The 10169-nt window shown below is 37.7% G+C and overlaps 1 protein-coding gene across 1 annotated transcript; it reads left to right on the forward strand.

The window, feature by feature from the left end:
* On the forward strand, positions 1-945 carry LOC110542838 (olfactory receptor 8U9). The gene has a single exon (XM_021629328.2). The coding sequence runs from the start codon at positions 1-3 to the stop codon at positions 943-945; it is 945 nt and encodes a 314-aa protein (XP_021485003.2).
* The last annotated feature ends 9224 nt before the right edge of the window (positions 946-10169 follow it).

A 10169-nucleotide genomic window follows, 5' to 3' on the forward strand; every position in this document is an offset into this window, starting at 1 on the left:
ATGGCTCAGGTAAACTGCACCCAGGTGACAGAGTTCATTCTTCTGGGCCTCACAGATCGCCAGGAGTTGAAGATGCCCCTCTTTGTGGTGTTCTTATCCATCTATCTCTTCACAGCAATAGGCAACCTGGGACTGATCCTGGTCATTAGAACAGATGCAAGACTCAACACACCCATGTACTTTTTCCTCAGCAACCTGGCTTTTGTTGATTTCTGCTACTCTTCTGTCATTACTCCCAAGATGCTTGGGAATTTCTTGTACAAGCAAAATGTAATATCTTTCAATGCATGTGCTGCCCAGTTAGGCTGTTTCCTAGCTTTCATGACAGCTGAGTGTTTGCTGCTGGCTTCCATGGCCTATGACAGGTATGTGGCCATTTGTAACCCTCTACTCTATATGGTCCTCATGTCCCCAGAAATCTGCCTTCAGCTGGTAGCTGCCCCCTATAGCTACAGCTTCCTGGTAGCACTGTTTCATGCCATCCTCACCTTTCGCCTCTGCTATTGTCACTCCAATATCATCAATCACTTCTACTGTGACGACATGCCTCTCCTCAGGCTAACTTGCTCAGACACTCACTCCAAACAGTTATGGATCTTTGCCTGTGCTGGCATTATGTTCATTTCCTCCCTTCTTATTGTTTTTATTTCCTATACGTTCATTATTTCAGCCATCCTAAGGATGCGCTCAGCTGAGGGAAGACGCAAGGCTTTCTCCACATGTGGTTCTCACATGATGGCAGTGACCATTTTCTATGGAACCCTCATATTTATGTACTTGCAGCCCAGTTCTAACCACTCTCTAGACACAGACAAAATGGCCTCTGTATTCTACACAGTGATAATCCCCATGTTAAACCCCTTGATCTACAGCCTAAGGAACAAGGAAGTGAAGGATGCCTTGAAGAAATTAATTAGCAGTGGGAATCAAACATTTATGTCATGAAATTAAGACAGTTACTTGAATAAATAATGGACTATGTGGTCTATAACTTTTTCTAATAAAATACTGTTAACATATCTATTTATTAATATATTATATATATTTATAGAAGGTTTTTTCCTATACAGAGAATTTTCAATGTAGGATGTGATTTTTTTTACTTGATTTTTTTTAATTTATTTTTTTATTTTTCACCAATTACACTTTATTCATTCTGCATCCCCCCATAAGCCCCTCCCTCCTCCCCTCCCAATCCCACCCTCTCTCCTCCCTCTGCATGCATGCCACTCCCCAAGTCCACTGATAGGGGAGGTTCTCCTCTCCTTTCTGATCTTAGTCTATCAGTTCACATCAAAAGTGGCTGCATTGTCCTCTACTATGGCCTGGTAAGGCTGCTCCCCCCCAGAGGGAGGTGATCAAAGAGCAGGCCAATCAGATTATGTCAGAGGCAGTCCCTCTTCACATTACTATGTAACCCAATTGGACTCTGAACTGCCCTGGGCTACATCTGTGCAGGGGTTCTGGGTTATCTCTATGAATAGTCCTTGGTTGGAGTATGAGTCTCTGGGAAGTTCCCTGTCTTCAAATTTTCTAGTTCTGTTGCTCACCTCCTTGTGGAGACCCTGTCCTCTCCAGCTCTTACTATTAGAACTGGGAAATAGTAAGAGGATGTGATTTTATATATAAAACTACATGTAATAATTTGAAACCTGTTCTTTCATTTTTGAAATGGAAACTTTACAACAAAAAATTCTTTGCGTAATAAGAATTTATACCAATTTTCATTTGACAAATGAAAATAAATATCTAAAATGACAATATTTTATTTTTGTATATTAATTATGATTTTGAGATTAGAATACAATTAAAATATAGTTGAAATATTTCTCCCTTATTTTCCTCTATTCAAATTCTTTCATATGCCCTTCCCAGCTCACCTTCAAATTCATGTCTTCTTTTTTCACTAATTGTTATCATGTGCACAAACATGTGCATGTGTATGTTTATGTGTGTGTGTGTAGATATGTTTATCAATATAACCTGCTAAGTGCATATAGTGTTACTTGTCTGTATGTTTCGGGGATGACTATGTTTCCTGGATGATAATGGTATCCTCGTCCCTAGGAAAGGCCACATCTACTGACCCCAGCTTTCCTGGGTGACCTGCAGCTCACTACATAAAGTTAAGGCTTTTCTCCACCAGTTTGAAATGTTCATTGGTGTCATACTCATTAAACTCAAGTTTAGGCAGTCATGTTTGGATTCTATGGGCCTATTATAATATTACTTGGAGACAATCTTTTACCAAACTCTCTGATCCCCTGCTCTTACAATCTTTCTGCACCCTGTTCTCCTCTTGCACAATGTTCCCTGGAGTTTAGGTGCAGGAGAGTTTTGCAGATGTATCTGCTATGCCTGGACTCCACTAGTGCACCCTTACAGTTGTTGTGCCATGCTGGTTATTGCTGTGTTTCACAGGCATCATAACTATCATGAGGGTTGGTTACCTCCCTCCTTCCGTGGTGCTTTCTAGTACTCTGAAATCTACTCCTCAAAGAGGGGGCTTTCAGGTCAGTTCCAACTCAAGGGTCTTTGGGTTCTGTGTCTGACATGCACAGTGTCATCAGCAATAGTGATTTTCAGCCTCTCAGGAGCAACCAGGGCCAACAGCAATAGGCTGTGTGTTTGAGTAGTCTCTTAGACAGCCCTGTCCAATATCTGAAAGAGAGCTTTTCATGTACACTACTGAGCTCTTAGTTAAGTGTCCTTTGGCTCTTGAAGGAAGCACTTTGAATCCAGTTGAGAACAGTTTATTAAAACTTTATAGCATATGTGTACAGATACATGTAAAACAGCCTTTTTAGCTACATAGTTAGTGTGATGTTTCTTTGTGACTTTTCTATATATCCTACTGTTATTTTACCTGCCTACCTCTTTCTCCATTTAACACCAACACTATTCCTAAAGAGATCCCCTTTTTCTCATTGTCCCTATCTAATCATTTATCCTTATCCTCTTTCAGCCATGTTCTGTATTCAACTCCTCTTCTGTCTTTAAAGAATCCTCCCTTTTCCCATTTCTCTGATCAAATAATTTTTACCCGAATATTCCTTACTTCATGACTACTAATGTTTATACGGTTACAGGCAAAACAGAGAGAAATGATGAGCAACTATTTTTCCCACCCACTTCAGTATTCTTACCCTAAATTTTCCATAAATATTTCCTCTTTTTCTAATTTCTTTAAAAAACATGAACTCTAAAACTCTCTTTTTTTATCAGTTTAACAAGGTGTGTTTATTACATTCTAATTCCATCTATGTGGTGTATTGGACATGGCTACTGTCTTAGATGTCTCGGCTAGTCTTAACAAAGAAACTGTTTAAGAAAAAAATTATTATGACTCTCAGCACATGCTATATATTTCTCATTCTAACTTTACAGAAAATAATGAGGATAGAATCCCTAGAGAAGTACATCATATGTTAAGCAAATGTACTCACAATAGTTGAGATAATATGGACCATGTAGCTAGTAGGAAGAATTATTAGTATCAGTCATTTCCCATTGAGGTATAGTATTGAGAGTACAGCAAGATGTGATGTAGCTGTGTTAAAAAGAGCAACATGTCTCTATCAGCATTTTTTTCTATCACCAAAAAGGTAAAGTAATTTTAAAAACTATGAAGTTTTAACCAATATTTCAAACTTTAAAAATTATTCTAGTACAGTTTCATGAATGTTAGCAGGAGCTGTAAGTGTCCTGAAGACAACGAATTAGTTACAAATATTTGTCCACATGAGCTCTGAACTCATTCAGTTTTTCATTGCATCAAAAAGTCCCAGGAGTGTGTTTAATGAACCAAATAAACTTATTTTCTACACAAATATTCACAGCCAAAAATTCTGAGATGATACAACGTGTTATCCTTTATAATGGGCTACAAGCAAGCATGTTCAACATTTCCTGAGAGATACAGAGAGAGAGAGAGAGAGAGAGAGAGAGAGAGAGAGAGGGGTCTCACTTTTACAATCCTGGACAGTAAACACCTTGTATCTAAATTTAATACTGCCAGCCTCTCTGGGCAGCACTTACATTATATGTGAAAATACCTTTGTATCAGGCTAAAGTATTTTTTAATTTTCTCTTCATATGAAGAAAACTTGTATCATAGAAATTGAAATTTTGAGTCATATCATCATGCTTCCTGACAAATCAAAGTGATGGAGTGCTTCTGTGTACAACTCTGATCTTACACGAGTCATAAAACATCCAGCTCACAATGGACAGGTTAAGTATCACAAAAGCCTTGGTACTGTGAACCTAAGTTCTCAGTCTCTCTAAGGGACTAATGCCTAGTCAGAAACTGTACTCTCAGAAGACAAAGAATTCTGTATTTTTAAAAATGTACCCATTTCCTTCCAAATCACAATTACATCGACTGAAATTCCCTTCAGGGTTTTAATGAATATTCATGTGTGCTTTCATATTCTAGAGACACGCTGAGAGATACAGGCTTTGTGTGCTGAGGGGTCAACTGAAGTGTAATAATTGGATTTGGGCAAATGTTCTTGTTGTATGGTTGAGCATCTTTTGGGTATATGTGCAGCTGTGGTATAGCTGGATCTTGAGGTCTCAATAGTCTAAATTTTCTGAGATCTCACCAGATTGAAGTTTACATTCACCCCAGCGATAGAGAAGGGTTACACTTTCTCCACATCCTCTCCAACAGGTGTTGTGACTTGAGGTTCTGATCTTATCCATTCTGATGGGTGTAAGGGTGGTCGTTATGATTTGCATTTTCCTGATGACCAATGACATTGACCATTTCTTTAAGGGTTTTTCTTCCATTTGTTATTCCTCTGTTGAGAATTCTCTCTTTAACTCTGTGCCCCATTTTTAATTGTATTACTTGGTTTATTGGTGTTTAACTTCTTGAGTTCTTCATATATTATGGATAGTAGCCCTCTGTCAGATGTAGAGAAGGTAAAGATCCTTTCCCAGTCTGTAGGTTGTCATTTTGTCTGTTGGCACTGTCCTATGCTTTACAGAAGCTTTTCAGTTTCATGAAATCCCATATATTGATTGTCTTAGAGCTTGTGTTGTTGGTGTTCTCTTCAGGAAGTTGTCTCCTGTGCCAAGGCATTCAAGGCTCTTCCCCACTTTTTCTTCTAACAGATTTAGTATGTCTGGTGTTGGTACAATATTTTTTATGGAATGTACCCTTGTTCAATCACATGCTGATTTCTCTGCCCCACCATCTGGTTTCAATCCAGACATTTCATTGTTATGCTCAATCTAAACATCACCTGTCTAAAGTTTATGTAAACATGCCAACATGCGTTATGTGCCAGTGTTGTGCAATGAAGAGAATAGGGTGGGACATCATGGTCCAGAGGGGAGGAGAAGGAAGCAAGTGAGAGGGAATAGAAAAGAGCAGATATTGGCAGGAAAGGACTTCGAACCATGAAGAAGGATGAACCAGACCTAAGATAAGACTAAAAAGCAGGTATAATGGGTGAAATCTGAATGGCAGGAAACTATGCAGGCTTGGAGGTTTAGGATGGAGTAACTATTGCCCAGCATTATGCTCTAAGTTAATTAAATAAATCCTAGTCTCTGTGTGGGGATTTGGGTACACAGCTGGTTTAGGAATAACCTCTGATTAACTAAAAGATAAATCAATAATAAATATTAATAACTCACAACAGTCTGGTTTTATGTTGAGGTCTTTGATTCACTTAGCCTTTAGTTTTATGCAGAATGATAAATATGCTATTTTTGCATTTTTCTACATGTAGATATCCAGTTAGACCAGCGCCATTTATTGAAGATGCTCTCTTTTTTCCATTGTATGGTCATGGCTTCTTTGTCAAAAATCAAGAATCCGTAGGTGTGTGGGTGTATTTCTGGCTCTTCAATTCGATTGCATTGATCCTATGTTCATAGCAGCTTTATTCGTAAGAGCCAAAACCTGGAAACAACTTAGATGTCCCTCAACCAAGGAATGGATACAGAAATTGTGATATATTTACACAATGAAATACTACTCAGCAATTAAAAACTAGGAAATCATGAAATTTGCAGGTAAATGGATGGAACTAGAAAAGACCATCCTGAGTATGGTAACCCAGAACAGAAAGACACACATGGTATATACTCATGTATAAGTGGATACTAGACATGTAATATAGACAAACATGCTAAAATCTGAAGTCTTAAAGAAGCTAAACAACAAGGAGGACCCTAGGAAAGATGCACAATCCTCATTCAGAAGGGCAAACTAGATAGACATCAGAAGCAGGAGAAGACAGGAAACAGGAAAGGAGCCTACTACAGAGGGCCACTGAAAGACTCTACTGATCAGGGTATAGAAACAGATACTGAGACTCATAGCCAAACAGAGTACAGGGAATTTTATGGAAGAAGGGGGAGATAGAAAGACCTGAAAGGGACAGGAGCTCCACAAAAAGACCAAAAGAGCCAAAAATATCTGGACACAGGAGGTCCTGCAGGCACCAATACTCCAACTAAGGAACATGCATGCATACACAGGGCGGAGATCCCATCCTCAGATGTGGCCCATAGGCAGCTTAGTCTCCAAATGAGCTCCCTAGTAAGGGAAGCAGGCTGTCTCTGACATGAACTCAGTGGCAGGATCTTTGATCACCTCCCTCTGAGGAGCTGCAGTCTTTCCAGGCCACAGAGGAAGACAATTCAACTAGCCCTATTTAGATCTAATAGGTCAGACAGAAAGGGAGGAGGATCTCCCCTATCGATGGACTAGGTGTGGGGCATAGAAGGAGAAGAGGGAGGAAGAGTGGGACTTCAAGGAGAAGAGAGAGGAGGCTACAGCCAAGATACAAAGTGAATAAACTGTAATAAACAATAAATAAATTTTTTAAAATGGAAATGTGAGAATATCCTGTGATTTGGGAAAAGTAAACAAAGTGAAAGAAAAGCACGGTTACAAATGCTTCTAATTCCAGGACTTGAAGGACTAAAGGTGGATGCAATCTGAGCTACATAATAAAGCTCTGCCTCAAAATGTAAATAAATAAATAAATAAAATGAAGCATTACTTTTGAAATTATTAAACAATAATTGATATATAGATCCTTGGAGGCTCATCTTATTTACTTAGAGATAATATATGCAAAAATAATTCTCAAATTTTCCAAGTGCAATAAACATATTCAAACTCTTTAAAGGCACAACACAACTAAACAAATATTTTCTTTTGCTTTGTTCTTACTTTTCTTATTCCTCAAATACATTTCTTTTCACAATTGTGTCATTCAAGTATTTATTGTTTCCTATTAAGTAAATTGCATCCCAAAGATCAACCATAGTGTAATTGCTTCAGTTTCAAACTGTCATTATAATTTTAGTTCAGAAATAATTTAAATGATGCCATTCAGGGAAAATATTCTAGAGGGACCAAGAGACCATAAAATATATACTCAAACATGAAAGTGATGCTAAGTGGTGCTGGCTTCCACGTAGTTGTTTCAAGGTACACTAGACTGGGTTTGCTCCGGATTATGTAAATCAATAAGTCTTTGGAATGAAAAACAAGTAATTGAAGTAGAAATGGGGTTTGCAGAAACACTGTATCTATTTGTTCAGTAATATAAAGACTATAGTTCATAATATTAACTATTGAGCTTTGTTTGGCATGTATTGTAATTACTGGGATAATCTATGAAAACAAAGAATATTAATTAAAAACTTTAAATAAACTTCATTGAAAAAAATATTCAAATGATAAAAAAACTTGAAGAATGTTAGTAAATTTTAGCTTAATATTAAGCTAAGACTTCATATTAAAAGTGCATTCAAAGTACAATAATCTCAGAGAGAGGCAAACTGGAAGCCAATACATTAGTGATTATCAGAAACTGTGATTTGTTCCTAAATGGAGGAAATATGGTGGATGTTAGAGACGTTGCTTAGTAGAATTTAGATGGTTATATGAAATACATAAGCTTTGCCACCAGGAAGACTGCATAGATGGTGTTATAATTCACCTAATTAAGATAGAAATTCTCCAAAGTGAGTAAATAAGGGGAGGACAGTTTTTTTTTTCTTTTTTCATGTTTTATTATTTATTACAATTTATTCTTTTGTATCCCTGCTGTAGCCCCCTCCCTCAGCCCTCCAAGTTTCACCCTTCCTCCCTCTTCTTCCCCTAAGCCCTTTCCTTGGGTCCACAGTTAGGGGAGGTCCTCTTCCTCTACTCTTTGACAGGGAGGATGGTTTTAATTGATGACCCCTCTTTGACAATGTTGCATTTGCTTATAAAAATGTCTGACTCAAGCAGAATGAGAGACCATTACATACATACATTCACAGTTCATGGAAAAAAAAAACTTTGCTTAGAGATCTAGACATTTGCTTCATAATATGTGAACGTGAACAACAGCTGTCACAAAGACTTGGTTGAAAACAGCCAATAATATGGTTGAGAAGCATGAAATGCTCAAAGAACATTAAAATAATAGCAATGATTTGGTTATAGGCAGAAAAGTGGGAACTGCAACAAAAAGTAAAAGTGAAAAGGAGATATGAAAATCTATAGAACTCTAGTGATTTTATAAACTAAAACAAAATATCTTCCCTCATGGAAGATGATGGTAATTGTCTCCTGATTCACATAAGTCAAATATGAAACTTCATCAGATATGAGAGGAAGGAGAACTGTTGCAAACTTAGAATAAATATATGATAAGAAAGATAAAGATAAGAACTTAGCAGGCTGGAAAATTAAGGTAAAAGGTGGACTGAGCACCAGGATATTTGCCAGAATGTCTATTACTCAAAGGGACACAGAGATCAACAGAGGTAATGGGCAAGGACATTAGTAGAAACCAGATATTATGAGAGGTCTTTGGCCATATCTTGTATTAGGCTGATGAATATTGAAAAAAAATAGGATCAGAAGAGAATATGAAACAGAAAGGAATACAGAAACAAAATATAACTTTATATATTAAAATTAGAACTCTTTCAGGTCCCCTACCATATTCGTGGGGAATTAAAACAAAAGGACTGATATGGAAGAAGGGAATTTTGTGGAGCATGTGATGAGAAGCAGTAAAACTCATCTTCCTCTAACGCCGGAGATGTCAACTTCTAACATGATTTAACCATATCCTGTTGATTTTTTAAATTATTTTTATTAATTACAGTTTGTTCACTTTGTATCCCCCTTGGACCTCCCGCCTCCCCTCCCAATCCCTCCCTCCCTTTTCCCCACCCATGTCGCTCTCCCAGTCCACTGATAAAGGAGGTCCTCCTCCCTTTCCCTGATTCGAGTCCATCAGGTCCCATCAGGAGTGGCTGCATTGTCTTTTTCTGTGGCCTTGTAAGGCTGTTCCCCCCTCAGGGGGAGGTTATCAAAGAGCAGGCCAATCAGTTCATGTCAGAGACAGTCCCTGTCACCATTACTATGGAATCCACTTGGACATTAAACTGCCGTGGGCTACATCTGTGCAGGGGTTCCAGGCCATGAGTGGTCCTTGGCTGAAGTATCAGTCTCAGAAAAGACCCCAGTGCCCAGACTTTTAGGATCTGTTGCTCTACTTGTGGAGCTCCTGTCCTCTCCAGGTCTTACTGTCTCCCACTTCTTTCATAATATTTCCTGCTGTTGATTTTTTTAAAAGGTAAAGAAACATTTTATTATTTCCTTTTCATATTTAATTTACAAATAATACATCTAACCTGAAAGAAGACTGTGATCATTTTTGTTGTTGTTTTCTTTTGTTTTTTTTTTTTTTGTTTATAATAGAGAAAGCTGGAAAATCAAAACACTGTGACTGTGAAGTGTAGAGAAGTGTAGAGAAGATGAGTATCCAAATATTTACTAATGATCTGGCATAGATTGCCCTCCTGAAGTCAGCTTTAAAAAATTATTAGACAAGATAGTTATAATTTTATAAAATTACAAATAATTTTCTGTAAATCTTTCCAGTAATTACAAAAAATGGCCTGTTGTCCTTTCAAATGACTCTCAGCATATTTCCCCTTCCCCCTCTCTTTATTAGAATAGGCATCTAGGTATGGGTTTGATTGTTCCATTTGGCAAAAACTTTTTAAATTTTTTTTTCAGATTCCACAGATTCCCATATTTTGATAAATCTACCCTTGGCGTGTGCCATTCTGAAAGCTGAGACCATGTGAAGTATTTCTTACTTTTTAAGGCAAGATCAGTGAGTCAGAAATCA

The sequence above is a fragment of the Meriones unguiculatus genome, chromosome 8 (assembly GCF_030254825.1).
Source record: "Meriones unguiculatus strain TT.TT164.6M chromosome 8, Bangor_MerUng_6.1, whole genome shotgun sequence".
In the NCBI taxonomy this organism is placed as follows: domain Eukaryota; kingdom Metazoa; phylum Chordata; class Mammalia; order Rodentia; family Muridae; genus Meriones; species Meriones unguiculatus.